Genomic DNA, 17,269 nt, shown 5'->3' on the forward strand with positions numbered 1-17,269 from the left:
AAATCTCCCATTGACACCCAGGTCCAATTTCTCCCCATATACAACCTCTTGTAGTAGGACACCAATTTTTCTTGAATCTCTCCCCATATCCTAAACCCAAGCCACATCCCTGACAAACAGACCCTTCTACCAACGCTCAGATCAATCACCTTTTTCACATTACCACCTCTTCCCCTACTCCTTAAACTCTTCAGAATTCCTCTATCAAACTAGCTATTGCCTCTACTTCTATCAATACTATGGTCCAAAACATCACAAGCCGCATTCCTGCTTTCCTCTGGCTAGTTTCTCAACTAGGCTTTGCCATGTTCATGTTCCATGCTAGAAGATTGCATACTTGCCTCAGCTTCCCTAATTCTGATAAGCTTCAGCCTCCTTTTCATGCCTCATCCTATCCTCTTCTTATGTCTCTTCAATTAAACCACTCCCCCAAAAAATAAATAAATAAGTAAAAAAACGAAAGCCCAAGATACATGACCACTTGGTCTTCAAGTTCCACAACAGTCTCCAAAGAAAGTTTTAATCTAACTGAATATCTTCTCTTCTGATCATCCATCTTCAAGTTCCTTCTATGACCCACTTCCTGCTCAATTCTGGCATGTCCAGACCCATTGCTAGCCATCTTATTAAAGAGGTTGAAATATGATTGACATTTTCAGAGGGTCAATAGTTTTTTTAGTACTTAGATAACTGACATAATTACCTTTTTGTAATAAGAATATAAAATGGGTAAACCGCAAAATAACACATTTTAATATTTTATGATGAAGTAAATAATTCAATCAATTTTTAGATAAAATATAATCATTTAACCAAAATAGTATCAGAGTGGAGTAGTTGATACTTGCTCTAGAGCTTAACAAGAAAAACAAGAAAAAAGAATAGAAAAGAAATTTCTGATTTGGGATTTATCTTAAAGAAGATTTTCAATAAAAATCTCAATACAGCAACATTTTCCTAGACATCCTCTAATATTTGTAATTGTAATGAGTAATCAAGACAAACATCAGCAATATTTTGGAGATATATTACTGAGTTTTGAACTTTTTTTCTGATTCAGCTAGAGTTGGGCAGTTTATTGAGGCAGAAGATGCAGTAGCTAAAGAGTTTGAATCAATTCCTAATGACAGGAAGATCCTAAAGACAATAAACATAAGATTCCCCATGGATCTCTACCCAATACAAGTCTTCCCTGTTTACCCCTTGTCTAGCTAACCTGTTGCCACCCCTTGGAATCCAATGAAAGTAGCATTCAACTCTGACGCTAGTGCCCTGACTTCTCTTAGAATCCCCTTCCACTACTACTTTAGAATCCCCACTATTATCTATCTGTATGTCCAAGTTCCCATGGCATTTTTCTTCAACCACCCCACTACTACTTTAGAATCCCCTTCCACCATGATGTTTCTGAAATTTAAGCTCCCTTACAACAGGCCTTGTAACTCTGCCAAGAGTTCAGCGCTTGTAGAGTTTCCAAACCCAATGGGCCCCGAACAAAGGGCTACTATAGATCCATCACAGTGCCTAAAAACTCCTACCCCTGAATTTCCTGGATTGCCATCAAAGTTCAGGTTCAGGTGTGGGAACTGTGGAGACTTCCAAGGAATACACTCTTTTGATCTTGCCATATAAGAGCCAGCAATGATTTGCCAATTTCTTTCAATGTCATCATAGGAAACCAACTCAAATATGTTCAACACTTATACCCGACTCTAATCATAATGGTTTCAATTAAGACCTCTTTAGCTAGACTTTATCTTCAAAAATTCACCTATCTCTAACCCCTCTTCTTAAGAAGCGAGAAAAAAGAGGAGCTGAACCAAAAAAAAATTACATCTGAAGAGGGATACCACCTGCAACCAAAAAGAGAGAAGAAATCATCCCAAATGGCATCAACACAGGAAAGGGAGAATTGCAAGTGCGAAGCATTGTCAAGCATTCTCACTACTATCCCTGCACAGAAAACAAATGCTAGGAGAGATACAACAGTTCAGCCTTCTCTTTTGCAAGATACAAGTATTGATCCTTCCATGCACCACCTCCCAGCAAAAAGATTTGATTTTAGGAATAGGACCCCCCCCCCCAAACAGCCTTAACAGGGCAAACATGAAGTTGTCAATCCAAGAACACTTCAGTCTTGATAGTTTTTATGTATTTGAATCAGAAAAGAAGTAGTTGCAACACTGAAAACTAAGTAGAAAACTGTAGAGAAGAGGATAAGAGAGAAAAGAAGAGAGATTGGGAAGAAGAGATCGCAGGACTCAATGGAGACCCCATCTCATATACTTTATACAATAAAAGGCAGAATTACAAGGCTGCCCCTGCTTAAGAGACAGCAGTTAAAATGTCTTATAAGTAACAGGCCCAACAAAGAAACATAACAGCCCACTAATACCCAACAAATATAAACATAAAAGCTTACTCTTCTACATGTCCCTTCTTGTGAAGATGTCTGGCCATTGTTTAGTTTTCAAATTATTTTCTACTTTCTGGGTGGATGTTTCAATTTATGATGGGATCACAAAGATCATATACTGTAAAAAGGAGCAAATACCAGGGGTATATCACAAATATTGAGGATGCATTTGACAATGCTCCTAATTAAGAACCAAGAGATGAGAATTCCAAATATGTCATACCTGTGCTGAGATTGTTACTAGTCCAGATTGTAAGTCAGATGCAAGCTTTGTCACTTCTTTGACATGAGGATTATCATTAGGTTCAGCAAGATCAGATTCTGCTACATTAGCTACATATATGACTGGTTTCATTGAGAGTAAACAAAGATTCTTTATGGATTCCTTTTCAAAATCTGTTAGAGTTACTGCACGTGCCGGTTTTCCATCCATAAGTGCCTGCCTAATTTGTTCCAAAGCAGATTTTTCTGCTTCCTCCTGAAAATTATGGAAGATTGCACTCAAATCTAAGAAGCTCTTTAATTCTAGCACTTGAATATGTATAAACCAAGGAAAAAATGATTACATGCTGCCTACAGAGTATCTTGAATGCAATGATGAAGACTTTACCTTCAATTTTGATTGTGAATCTTTTGCTTTGCCCTTTTTTAGTTTCTCTATTCTTTTCTCAATCTGCATTTCTTATAAGAGATTTAAATTAGATCAGTTAACTATCCAAGAAGGTTTTATCTAAGCACAAAATCAATAGAAGGGATTAGCATTAACTTCTTTTTCATTTTAACACTAAGGAGATATTTGAAATATGTCCAAGATGAAAAAATAAAAAAGATGCAAAGCATCCATTAATATAAAAGGAATGTAATTTTTCAATGCATAAATTACAATGCCATTTCACCACTGACATGTGGTGAACTCAGTCATTTGATAAACTGAGTTTTTTTGTCTAAAATTTTTGAATAAATGACCAGAGAAAATACTACTGGAAGGATAGTGGTTTAAAATGTCTATAAATTTCCTAATATTTCCACAACATATTTCCATTTCCATCACAAAATTTTACTGGAATCAACATGTTCCCTAGTGAACACTACTAGCACTAGTGGAGTGCAAGAGATAGTGTTATAACATAAGTTGGTGACAATATAGTAGATATGTGGAGTAGCAATGTTATTGCAGGTAGTGTTCACTAGGGAGTACGTTTAAATCATCTGAAGTTAGAACCTGCTCTCTCAGGAGCCATTCAGTAGGTAGACAATCTTATATTATTTTATGGAAGAAATTATGGTTGTGCAAATAGATTTTATGGAAGAAATTAACTATGGTTGTGCAATGAAAGTTATAACCTGATCCAAATCTGAGAAAATTAGCTCTAAGTTGATGATATCAATATCGGACTTTGGATCAACTTTTCCATTTACATGAACAATGTCATTATCCTCAAAACAGCGCACTACCTGAAACATCATATAATTGTCTTGACATCTATGAATCAATACTATCAAACGGACAGGTAACAAAAAGAATAAAGGTCTGAAAACATAGCTTTGACTACAAAGTTCATTAATGAAAATGGCATGCCGGTATGCAAATGGGACTTGTAGTAATGTTAAGATATAACTAGGAGGTACTTTTATAATGTTTTCTCCAGTTACATTAAGTATAAATAGTTGAATAAGGTCTCTTTAGTCATTACCCATCTTCTAATCCCCCAAACAGTGGCAGATCCAGGACCTTTGATCACTGGGGGCAAACATTATCATAACATCAATTTAGCTGTAACATTTGAGTCATTAAAACAAAAAATTGAGATTAAAATATGTTCACTCTGAACATTTTAAGTGAAACAGATACATCTCACAAATGGATTGTCTTTTCTCCTAATTTTTTGTGATATTCTTAAGCATATAGGGATCTAAAAACTAAAAAAAAAGGAAAAAAAAAATGTTCCTAACACAGCAATGATTAGGAAAAATTTGCATAAAAGAACTAAGGGTTGTAATTGTAACACACCAAGAGAGCGATCTCCTCAAGTGTGTTTTACCCTTTAAGAATGTTAGAGTGAATAGAGATAGAAGGGAAGTACTATATGGATTTGAGCTGAGCCGAGCTGAATTCGTCTCAGCAGAAAACAATAGGGCTCAAGTTTGAGCTCAAACTCGATTCGAGCTAGAAATGCTATAGCTCAAATTTGGCTTGGCTCAAAAACTCATGTTGGAGCTCAGCTAGGCTTGAACAGAAACCCACTAATAAAAACACCCCATATGAAACAAAAGTAATCATTATTATACTTTTCCCCTTTTATATTTATCACCAAATATCAAATTATTTACTTTCATGCCACCATATCAAACAAAAACAATGACCACATGGAGATGGCCGCCAAATGCTATCGCAGTTCTGTGCGGCTTATAGGTGCTTCAGGAGGGGTAGCATTCTCAGTCATGACCAATGGGGTGGAATGGAAGAGCCGGAGGGATGGAGTGTCCGGGCAGTGTTTCCCGTGGGTAGGGTTGACCCGTGTATTTTGCTGAAGAAGGTCATGGGGTTCTAGTTCAGTGGTCCTAGGATGGACGGAGGGCTAAGTGGATGGACCGACTGGGGGAAATAAGGGTTCTCCGGTGCGGCTGTACATTGCAAGAGCAACTGTAGTGTGTGTCTCATCTTGGCTTGCATCTGTTCCATGCAAACGAAGTGCTCCTCAAAGTCATAGACTTTGTGGGACACAAATTCTATGTCTGCGTGGTTGTTCGATTCTAGGGGAATAGGCACTTCAGTTCCCATGTTTTGGGTAAATCCTTCATTGTCAATAGGCTCTTCCTCTCGACCAAGGGAAAGGTCGATTCTTTTGGCGGCCATCTCCATGATCAAGTTAAACCAGAGATTCTAATGTGAGCAGGGTGGTCAGGCAGCAAGGGATAGTCTCCTTGAAAGACAAAGGATGACCAGGGATGTATATGAAGGAGGGTGTAAGGGGGGCATCGGAGGAAAGGGAATTGCAGTGTAGCGGGAGGGAAGGAGTTAGAAGGCTAGAAGGGCAAGGGACTCTTGAGACTGATCTCATGCAAAGACCTTCAATCTCTCCCTTTTATAGAGAGGCTACCAAAGCTATAATGAGAAACATATAAATAAAGACTTTTCTCGTTAGGAAAGTGGATCACAATTCTCTGGTGCTTAGAAGGTAAGCCTTACTAGGGTTTTCCCACGTGTCCAATGAGGATCTTTTGGGATTAGGATTCCCCTTTTACTTAAGATTCTCACATGGTGTGTCTTTGGCTATGGACTTTTCAAGCTTGCTCACAGTCACATGTTAGGAATAAGGTTCTTAAGTTCTTAGGATAATGAAATGTCTTGGTGACATGGCTGTTGTTTGAATTTTGTTAATTGTTTCTGCTGTTATAGTTTATGATATCAGTCTTAGAGTGTTGTAAGCTTGTTTACTGCTTTTTTTTATTATTGTTTTATTAGGGTGTGCCACCAGGGGCAAGCTTGTAATTCCTCATCTTTTATTTTTCATCTTATTAATATAAATAGAAGGTTAAGCGTCGCCAGCCTAAGTTTTTGGCTCCCAAACAGTTGTTCTCTCTTCCTCTTCTCTTCTTCTTCTCTTCCTTCTCTCTTCTTCTTCTCTTCCTTCTCTTCTTCCTAGAAGAAAACATGGTATCAGAGCATACTTCTAGGCAATAGGAGGACTCTTCTCTCTCAGAATTCATCTCTTCTCATCAGATTACTTTTTTCTTGAACTGTGAAGCGCGAGAAGCCAAGAACCAAATCAAACTAGTCAGAAATCTCAAACTGTGATTTCTTTGGGTTCTTTCTTGGCCGTAACACCAAGGAAACCCTAGTTGGTGTTGCTGTGCAAGAAACCCATGGAACCCTTCACAGGAGTTCCAAGAACACCACAACAAAATGCTACAAAATGGTGTTGCTAAAAGAAAGAATAGACACCTTCTTGAAGTAGCACGAGGCATGATGTTGCATATGAATGTGGAAAAACGTTTCTGGGTAGATGTTGTTCTTGCTTGCATATGTCATCAATCACATGCCCTCTAGAGTATTGAACTACAAGTCCCCCCATCAATTGTTGTTTCCTCAGTCCCCTCTGTTTTTCATCCCTATGAGAGTGTTTGGTTGTCATGCCTTTGTCCATGATTTGTCTCCTTCTCATGGGAAATTGGACTCTCAATCTATTCCGTGTATCTTCCTTGGGTACCCCTCCTCTCAAAAAGGGTACTGGTGTTTTGATCCTGTTGGTCATAAGTACTTTGTCTCTATGGATGTTTCTTTCTTCAAGTCTAAACTATTCTACCTTGCTTCTCCTCAGGGGGAAAGTAGTACAGAGGAGGAAAAGTAGGTTCGCCAAGTCTCACTTCCCTCTATTCCAGATCCAGCTCCATTTTGGGTCTTTCTGTATACACATCGTAGAAACCAACAGTTTCTATGGATGTTTCTTTCTTCAAGTCTAAACCATTCTACCCTGCTTCTCCTCAGGGGGAGAGTAGTACAGAGGAGGAAAAGTAGGTTCGCCAAGTCTCTCTTCCCTCTATTCCAGATCCAGCTCCATTTTGGGTCTTTCTGTATACACATCGTAGAAACCAACAGTGTCTATGGATGTTTCTTTCTTCAAGTCTAAACCATTCTACCCTGCTTCTCCTCAGGGGGAGAGTAGTACAGAGGAGGAAAAGTAGGTTCGCCAAGTCTCTCTTCCCTCTTTTCCAGATCCAGCTCCATTTTGGGTCTTTCTGTATACACATCATAGAGACCAACAGTGTCCTAAAGATGTAGAGCTACCAGATTCTATGTAACCGACGCCATTAGACTCCCGGGAGGTAAGTCCAAATGTGTTGGGCACCCTTATCCCTATTGATTCCCCTATTCCCATTTCGATTGTGGATGATCTTGACATCCCGATTGCTCACAGAAAGGGAGTCAGATCATGTACTACCAAACACCCCATTACCCACTAAGAATCACACTTGGGAGTTAGAGGATCTTCCAAAAAGGAAAGACCCTGTGGGGTGCAAGTGGGTGTTTTTACAATAAAACACAAGGCTGATGGAACAGTAGAAAGATACAAAGCAAAGGTAGTAGAGGTTTATGGCATTGATTATGATGAGACATTTGCCCCTATAGCAAAGATGAATTCAATTCGAGTTTTGTTATCATTGGTTGCAAACCTTGACTGGGAATTGGATCAACTTGATGTAAAAAATGCTTTCTTAGATGGTGATTTGGAGGAGGAGGTTTATATGGTCCAACCACCAGGCTTCTGTGCAAAAGGAAATGAGAATAAGGTGTGCAAGTTGAGAAAGTCTCTCTATGGCCTAAAACAATCTCCTAGAGCACAGTTCAACAGATTTCATATGACAGTTCAACAGGTAGGATTGAAACAATGTCAATTTGATCGCACTCTCTTTGTTAAAAGGTGTTAGGAACAAGTTGTTGTGTTGATAGTATATGTGGATGATATCATCATTACAAGGAACTAGAGCTCTGAAATACAAATGTTGAAGGAGTTCTTGGCCTCCCAATTTGAGGTGAAAGATTTGGGTCCCCTAAAGTACTTTCTTGGGATTGAGGTTGTCTTCTCAAAAAGGGGTATCTTCATCTCTTAAAGGAAGTACATCCTAGATCTGCTACAAGACATAGGCAAGCTAGGTGCAAAACCAACAGACACCCCTATGGATGTTGATCATAAATTGGGTGATTATGATGGTGAAGTTCTAAGGGATGTGAAGCAATTTCAAGGACTAGTGGGAAGATTGCTTTACTTGTCCATAACACGCCCGGACATAGCTTATCCGGTTGGTGTTCTAAGTCGGTTTATGTATTCTCCTGAGACACCACATATGGAGACTGCAGAAAGAATTCTTAGGTACCTAAAGAAGTATCCAAGAACCGGCTTGCTATTTCATAAGCACAACCATCTAAAAGTGGAAGTCTATACAAATGCCGATTGGGTAGATGTTGTGGATGACAAGAAATCTACATGTGGGTACTGCACTTTTGTGGGAGAAAATCTAGTGACGTGGAGGAGTGAAAAACAAAATGTGGTTGTAAGATCTAGTGCTGAAGCTGAGTATAGGGCTATGGCACATGGGGTGGCTGAAGCACTTTGGTTGAAGAATTTACTGGGAGAGCTTGGGTTCCCAGTTAATAGCCCCATGTCTCTCTATTATGATAATAAGGTAGCCATAAACATTGCTACTAATCCTGTCCTACACGATAGGACAAAACACATTGAAGTGGACAAGCACTTCAGAAGAGAGAAATTAGAAAAGGGTGAAATCTGCACTCCTTATGTTAACTCCAAGGAGCAGCTGGCTGATGTTCTCACAAAGGGACTTCTATACTTGTGACATAATGAGTTATGTGACAAGTTGGGCATGATAGATATGTTAATTGTTTCTGTTGTTATAGTTTATGTTGTCAATCTTAAGAGTGTGGTCAGATTGTTTACTGCTTTTTATTATTGTTTTATTAGGGTGTGCCGCCAGGGGCAAGCTTGTAATTCCTCATCTTTTATCTTCTCCTTTTCTCTTCTCTTCTTCTCTTCCTTCTTCTCTCTTCTTCTTCCTTTCTTCTCTTCTTCCTAGAAGAAAACAATGGCCTACTGTGACGAGGCAAGTCATCGTTGCCCATTGTGGTTGGGCATGAGACAAACCCTGTTCGTTGGAGTTCCTAATCTAAAATTTCAACTACAGGATTCACCAACAAGGTAGCTGCTTGGGAGTGCCTATGTATAAAAAGATATGCAAACCTGAAGTATTGAGTCAACCTCACGAATATGCGAGAGGAATTTATTCCCCAACCCCTGTAATGGAAAAAAGGAAATACCTCAAAAAAGTGGAAAGAATAAAGTGATTAACCAGAAAAATGCAAAACTAAACTTCCAAACCAGGAAATTCCACAGAAAATTAAGAACCCAATAAAAAGTTGTCACCTCCCCGTGACTGGCTCCTTTTACAAGCCCAGCAATATCTACAAATTCAATAGAAGCAGGGACAATACGTTGAGATTTGCTGAGATCAGAAAGCACTTGCAGACGTGGATCTGGAACTGCAACAATCCCAACATTGGGCTCTATGGTGCAAAAAGGAAAATTAGCAGCTTGAGCTTTTCCGTTCTCAACCTGCATCGTATTATAAATCAGTCATTTTAGAATTACTGAACAAGGAATGTTATTTATGCTGCCCTAACAGACGCGTCTAACAGTGAACTAATTCAATGACGAACAAGCACAACATTTAATTATTTTCATGGGTAATTAATACATGAAAGAAATAGGTAAAACAACCACTTTACGAAATGACTGTGCGTGTGTGTGTGTGTTAGAAAGAGGAAATGGTATTGAATCTAGGCACAAACTTAATACAAACTAATGGCAGCAGACATACAACTTCAGAACCGTAAACTATCAATTTCTGTCCTATCAATTTCAATCAGAAAATCTAAATGGGTACTTTGTATTTCTTCTTTTTTTATTTGGGATTGGATATGAACAAAACTTCTTTAATTTCTTGAGAAATAACTCAAACAGCATTTCTATCCAGCAAGCCTCACTGAAACAAACCAGAAGGGAATGCAATAATCCCTGTAATTAGATGAAATTCGAAACGAGGAGATAGGAGAGATGGGAAAAAGGTGCTTACGACAGCATTAAAGAGAGTAGATTTCCCGACGTTGGGAAGTCCTACGATGCCAGCTTTCAAGCTCATGCTTATCGTTGATGAAGAAGAGAATCGCCTCCTAAAGACAGGTCTGTCGATGAGATTAGCATTTCCTGTGGAATTCCGCAATTGTAGAAAGTGGGTTTTGCAGAAAGAATACTTTAGAGGGGAACCCAAAATGGGAATAAGGTGCTGGCAAGCGATTTTCGCCATTGTTGCTTCAAAGTTCACGGTGTTGGTGTGGAGGGGATATTTTTTCCCCGAAAAAAAGCGAGGGAAAAGAAATCCATTTCGTACCTTACAGAAAACAATCCCTGCCTTAAAAATAAACTAACGTGTCACGTTGGGAGAAACCTTTGGACAGCACAGGTTGTCGAACATAGACAGCCAAATTTTTCTTGCCTCCTCTGAATAATATTGAAATTGAAAAATAAGAAAAATAAAATATCTGTATATAGCAAGGAAATGTCAGCCCCACAGCACATCTCCGCCATGTATTGAGAATATCTCCCATAATAATATTAGAAATGATGATGTCATCATCGAAAGATCCAAATATACAATACAAAGTGGAGATATGTTGTGAGACATTGTGGGGGGCTTATTTGATCTCGGAAATGTCTACTTTTTTGAGTTTTTTTACTCCATGTCATAATGACACTATCAATGATTTTTTTTATTTTTTAATTCGCACGATCGTTAACTCACCACATGGTTTTCAAAACCAAACCGGAAGGTCGAACCAGAAAACCATGAACCAGTCATCCGTTTTACCCCATAACCGTTATTTCCCCAAAAATCGTTGATTTGGTCAGCAAACCGCTGACTCGGGTGATCGAACCGTTCGAACGATTCGAATCATTCAAACAGTTTGGCCGGTTTTATTTTTTAAATGTTTTTTTAATTTTGTCATAACGGGCCATCCGTTTGTTCGGACCATTTGACCTGGGAACCGGACCCCTAACCGATTCATTGCCTAGTTCGATTTTAAAAACCTTGACTCACCATTAATTATCTCTCCTTCTCTTTTTCATTAACTCCTCCAATCAGTTCTAATTAATCATGCCACTAATTCTCTCTTTCTCTCTTGGCTATTCAATGAATTGCCTAAATTTCATTAGTTCTATGTCTATTATGTTCCTAGTAGTAGAAATTTGGTCTTTACTCATAAAAAAAAATAACAATTTTGATCTACTTGGAGCTTGAGGGAGACAATAAACCTACAATATAAAATTTAACGATTCAAGTATAAAATTCTTGAATTTATAATTTTCAAAATGATCCTTATAATATTGACTCCTAATGATTCTCTTAACTAATTGACCTCCTACAAATAGGGCACTAAATTCATCCAACGACGGACACACTACTACACCAACCAAGGGCTGGCTCATTGGTGTATTAGCTGGTTTGTTCCAACGTCAATGCAGAATCAAATCCCACAACCAACACTTTGGGGAAAAAGGTGTCGAGGGGAAGTTATTAATGATACATTGCACCAAATACCAAAAAAAAAAAAAAAAAGACACACTACTACTATAGACATGCTTTACTAATAGAGACACACATGTGATGCAGTCCAATTGATAAAGATAAGAATTAAAATTACCTCTATTATTCTTCACTTTCACATAGACTCATATTGACTTCCAACTTCCCATGATTCTCTAAACTAACCCCCTACAAATGGGGAATTCATATCTCCGCCCCACAACGTCCCACAGCACATCCCTACTGTGTATTGGGAACATCTTCCGATGATAGCACTAAACTCATCCATATACTAACACTAGTACTATAGACATGCTTTGCATACAATTGAACTATTATTAAAATAAGAAAATCAAAGTAATCCCTAATCTCTACACATCACTAATAAACATGTTCACGGGTTGGACCAAGCTTTGCTTCTCGACCATCAGGCCTAGATCTTGAGTCTGAACCTGGCCCTCATATAAAGTTTGGACCCTAAACCTAGGCCTAAAGCCCAACTAAAAAATTGGGCAAGAAGATTTTTTTTATCCTTACTTGATAATAAAACTAATATATTTATATTAAACTACCTCAAAACCCAAATAGTGAAAGAACTCATTATGGCTTGAGAAAAGAAAAGAGGAACAAAGAAAAACATATGTATTATATATTTTTTATTATATAAAATATGTTTGATATCATATAAAACATTTGAAAGGTCTGAACCCGGCCTAGAAAAAGGTCAGGCCTACTGTTTTGTGCCCAAGCCCAAACATGCGGACCTAAAATCCTAGCTATCAAATCCCAACCAAGAACATGTCAGGTCGGGCCAACCCACCAGGCTACCCTGCGAAATAACAAGTCTAGTCACTGGCATCATGTCCCACTTAAGTTGTCATACTTTTACTCACCCAATTTAGCTAACCCACTAACCACCTTCAAGCCTATCCAATTGTTCAAGGCATTATATAGGGGATGATCTCCTTATAACTTGATGTTTTCAAGGGGTAAGGAATTTATGTCTCTCCTTCTTGGTTGACTTCATTTTAAATTATTAATAAAATCTAGAAATAGCATCCCCTTCATTAGGATTGCTTAGGAACCCTTTATTCTGAATTATTAGTACTTATTCTGAATTTATGTGATTAAAGTTTAGGGTTTAAAAAATGGAATTGCTATTTTAACACATTATGTACAAACACAAAGGCATTTTATACTATTTTGATACCATGAGGATAATAATATTTAGTAAGTAGGACAAGAGCTTTACCCAAAAAAAGTAGGACAATAGAAAATAGACATTTTTGGGTAAATTTAAAGAACCTTAGAGATCTTTGAGTATAGATTTGCTTTTGATTTTAAAAAACAAAATAATCATACACATTGATGATCATGAAAGATTCTAGTGGTATCTTGTAAATCTTTATGTAGCAAAAAATTAAAATTTAATAGAATCTTAATAACCAATATCACACTTATGATGTTAGACAATGTATGCTCTTATCTCCAATCATATTGATGTATAAATACATTTATTATAAATGAATAATAGTACACTATTGTTTCATGTTGATATACATTTATTGTGAAACTACCTCTTAAATTGGACACTTATGAGACTCATGTTAGTTTACAGTGCTCTCAGTCATTAGATAGACTTGGGGAGTTTATCCTGCCAATGCTGATATCGATGTACTGCCAAAGAAGTTGGGGCAGTTTGTATCAGCTGCTAGGGTTAGAACCAAAGCACATGCAGTGTGTGTTTGGTTGAAACACTGAACCCGAACCATTTTCTAGTTATGCCCTAGACCTTGGAGATTGATGGGCAAAACTGGAAGTTACACATAACCCCTATACTTGATTATGGTACTGTTCTAAGTATTGAATTGGGCTATCTTTGATATGCCAATTAGTGAGATCCATTAAGGGTCAAAACTTAGGTATGTTGGGACAATCTGAAGTTCACTTGAGTGGGTGATCATAGTGATAGGATCGACCCCTATGTCGAACAAAGTGAATAATAGGGCTTACACTCTTTTTGATGGAAACCTAAAGTGTCGGTAGTGAATATCAACTGTGTTTGACATTTAGTTTTACAAAATATATTTATATGATATATATATTATGTTTTATGAAAAATGTTTGCAAAAGGTTTTAATTCCCGGGATCCATCTAAGCAAAGAGTGTGACACTGTACCTTGCAGCCGGGGGAGAGGTCCTTCCCTGTCAAGTAGTGTTTCATCATTATGGGCCAAGAGGTTAAGTGTAAGAGACCATTAAGGGCTGATTACCTTATGGGATTTATTTTACTTAAGCCCATTATCCTTGGGTCTTCATAGGATATATGAATTCAATGATCATTTAAGTGTAAATGTTGGGCTCATATTGAACCCATAGTGATGTGCTCAAGGGTTCATTACGTTTAGCAATGAATTTGGCAAGCCTTTTCACAAGGGGTGGGCCAAACCCATGTGGACTTATGTGAGATCATCATGGGGTCCCATGCCATACAAATCAAGCCTAAGTTGGCCATGCAACACCCTTGGGTCGTGAGCCTTATAGCTGATGGGCATAAGGCCCATAATTAATATGATTAATTATGCTATTACATGGCATCTTAAGTTGTCATGTGACATGGGATGAATCTGTGTTTGGATCTGGGTATGGAGCACATAATATTATAAGAAGATAAGGTATATTTCTAATTAATCCAGACAACTTCATATTTTTGTAGTTTCTAGTTCTCTCCACACCCTTTTGTCTCCTAGTTTTTTCTAGTTCGACCTCAGGTGTCTAGGATTGATATAGATAAGTTTTTCCTAACTTCCACCCTGGGATCTATATTTGTGGTATCCATATCAGGTATAAATCTCCCTCTTTGATGGGTTTCAAATCTGGTCCGGTTTAGAGCAAGACCGATCCTGAAAAATGCAATAATCAAAACATAGGGAATTCAATTCCTAGAAGGATTAGGAAATTTTTGAAATTTCGCCCAACCATCTAGCATGGTTAAGCATCCATATGATGGATCATAACACTTCAAACAGTCGTATCATAGCACTAGGTTCTGCTTTTGGACTGAACCAAACTAGATTTGAACCAAAACACAAATCGATAAGAATTAGTCTAGTCAATTTGAGTAGTTAGTAGAAAACTCTAGGAATTCGGTTCTTAGAGTGGGCCAATGATTTGAAATTTTTATAGATATATTCTGATATATTGTATAATTGTTCTATTATTGTTTCTTCAAATCTTGGGCTAAAAGTGTGAAAGAAATCGAACTCTTGATGGTGGCAAGGTCGGTGCACACCAAATTAATTAATTTTATTATTTGGTCTGTAATTAATTATTTTTCTTTTCTATAAAGAATGTATTAGGTTTTTTTATGTAAGCAATAGAAATTAGGTTTTTTTTTTTTACATCAGAGAAATCATTGGAGCTTGTAGAGATGATAGAGATTGCAGATGGAGATTGATCTATAGATTGCAGTTTCGTAGGGATGGAGTTTTTGTCCGGATTGGATTTGGACCACACTATCAGCCCTAGCCATTTATTTATGATTATCTAATGTTTATTTGTTGATATTAATTGTGAATCATAACTGAGAATTTCATAACATTACCTATGTGAATTGATGCATGTTTTGGATACCAAACCCTAGGCTGATATAACGTAGTTTTGGTCCAATCTTGTTGGGTTGAACCTATAGTTCTTCGAGGTCTAATCACAACCCCTTGGGTCACTTAAACAGTGACCCAAAATTGATTTGAGTCCAAGGGTTTGATGGCCCATTGCATGGACCAATTCAGTCCATATTAAAAACCCTTTTATGTTAGATTAAAGAAAGATTATCCCATTTCACCATGGACTACTTTTTGTAGTTTAACCCATATACCAATATAAAATTATTAGATAATTTGGTCCATTGAAGAGATGATCATGTGTTAATCTAAATGGATATGGGTTTTACAAGTTTTAAATTGATATAAATCAATTATGTATGTGTATGTGATGTGTTGAATGTATGTGATTCATTCATGGGCTATAAGTGCTTGGCCCATGTATTGACTTATATGACTCTCTACGAACATCATGTCTAAATGCACATCATTGCCATGATGCCCATGGATCATTACATGATCTCCTTTTTTTTAATGGGCCCTCTCAATAGCTTCCTCCCCAAGAAGAACCTCACGGGAACCCTAGCTCATTAAGGGCCCATTTGAATTTAACTTTATGAAAGTCAGTGGGAACCACTATGGTATGGCTTAAATATGACCTAGGGGCTAATATATACATCCCCTCATGATTAATATAAATGCAATGAGATAGGGAATATCATAAAATGATTTTCTGTAAAAACCTTCCATCATTAGCATGAAAACCAGCTGAGTTGTTGGTGGAGATGCACCATAAAATTGGATTATCCATTTCACTGAGACAGTTAGTGAGATTGCTTCATGAAATGATAGGAGCGTCATAGACTAGTGGAAGGGGCCTATCCTAAAATGGAAGACTCTTCCACGGTATCTTGGGGCTCCCGATATGACAGGTCTGTACTTACCAGTTAGAAAGGTTTAACCTAAAATGGCGATAAACCTTGTTTGATGGAGGTCAAAGGGAAAGCTCATTAGATGGGTGGATATGTGATTCTTCACAAAAAGTGGTGGAATTATGCAGCTAAAACAGTTGGCCCCATGCACCTATGTGATTTCCCACATTTCTAAGGACATGAATTGTGTCATCGTCACTAAGATAGGAGGGAAATCTTAGATATAAACAAATAGAGATGAAACATAGAAAAAAGTCCATTTTATAAAGATAAAATGAAACAATATTATGGTTGTGGCTATTTAATTATGCCTTTTTATTAGAAATGGCACATGGACAGTTTGCTAAATTGTTAGATGACAACAAATTGAGAGGACCTAACTATGCAGACTGGTTTCATAACCAAAACCTATTGATCATGTATGAGAAATTGGACAAGGTTTCCAAAAACCTAGCATCGGAACATCCGGGTGATAGGGCTTTTGAGGCAAAAAGGAGGGAGTATAATGAATAGAAAGAGATAAATTCTCTTGCCTGGTGTTATGTCATAGTCTCCTTGGATAATTCTATCGATAGCAATTTGACAAAATTGATATCTTTAAAGATATCCTGTATAGTCTAAAAACCATGTATGAGGAGCAAAATCATTCTGCAAGACAAAAATGTCCTCAAACTGTTGATGACAATGATGATGACCGAAAGGCAACTAGTAGTTAGATAGTGTATGTGGTGTGTTCAGAAGCGTGTCATTAACCACTTCAGAGTACTAGTTTAAACATTTATAAATTTTTTCTGATTCTCAAACAACTATTAACGCAGTAAATGGGTGAGAGCGAGTTGTATCCACAAAGAAGCAAGGGTAAAACCGTTACGTACTTAGATACGGGAAAGAGAATACAATTGGGAATTGCAGAAAATAATAAAATAAAATTTATTAATGCTGAAATTAAAGATTTGGAATTAAACAAGACAATAACTAAAATTCAAAAATTAACAGAGTACTGAAATTAACAAAAGAAATAAATAACAGTAATCCAAAATCCGAATCTGGTGGCGGTAGTTGCAGATCGGCCAGACAGCTTGCAGAAACCCGTCCTGACAAGAACTGGGCGTCCATCCTTTCTACAATCCTCAAACCCCTCGAGATACTTTAGCCTTGAA

General features: G+C 37.5%; 1 protein-coding gene across 3 annotated transcripts in view; it reads right to left on the reverse strand.

Annotated features, from left to right (window-relative positions):
- LOC104587870 (GTP-binding protein-like protein) overlaps nucleotides 1-10,381 on the reverse strand; it is an 83,149-nt gene extending 72,768 nt beyond the window's left edge. For all 3 annotated transcript variants that reach the window (XM_088891366.1, XM_010245625.3, XM_088891365.1), the window contains exons 1-6: nucleotides 10,067-10,381; nucleotides 9,358-9,546; nucleotides 9,175-9,228; nucleotides 3,761-3,871; nucleotides 3,027-3,089; nucleotides 2,640-2,894 (exon numbers count right to left, since the gene is read on the reverse strand). In XM_088891366.1, coding sequence (XP_088747492.1) covers nucleotides 2,640-2,894; nucleotides 3,027-3,089; nucleotides 3,761-3,871; nucleotides 9,175-9,228; nucleotides 9,358-9,546; nucleotides 10,067-10,297 — 903 coding nt within the window. In that variant the 5' untranslated portion in view covers nucleotides 10,298-10,381. The remainder of the gene's footprint in view (nucleotides 1-2,639; nucleotides 2,895-3,026; nucleotides 3,090-3,760; nucleotides 3,872-9,174; nucleotides 9,229-9,357; nucleotides 9,547-10,066) is intronic.
- Between the last annotated feature and the right edge of the window lie 6,888 nt (nucleotides 10,382-17,269).

Source organism: Nelumbo nucifera, chromosome 7 (assembly GCF_055504915.1).
Source record: "Nelumbo nucifera cultivar China Antique chromosome 7, China Antique-T2T, whole genome shotgun sequence".
In the NCBI taxonomy this organism is placed as follows: domain Eukaryota; kingdom Viridiplantae; phylum Streptophyta; class Magnoliopsida; order Proteales; family Nelumbonaceae; genus Nelumbo; species Nelumbo nucifera.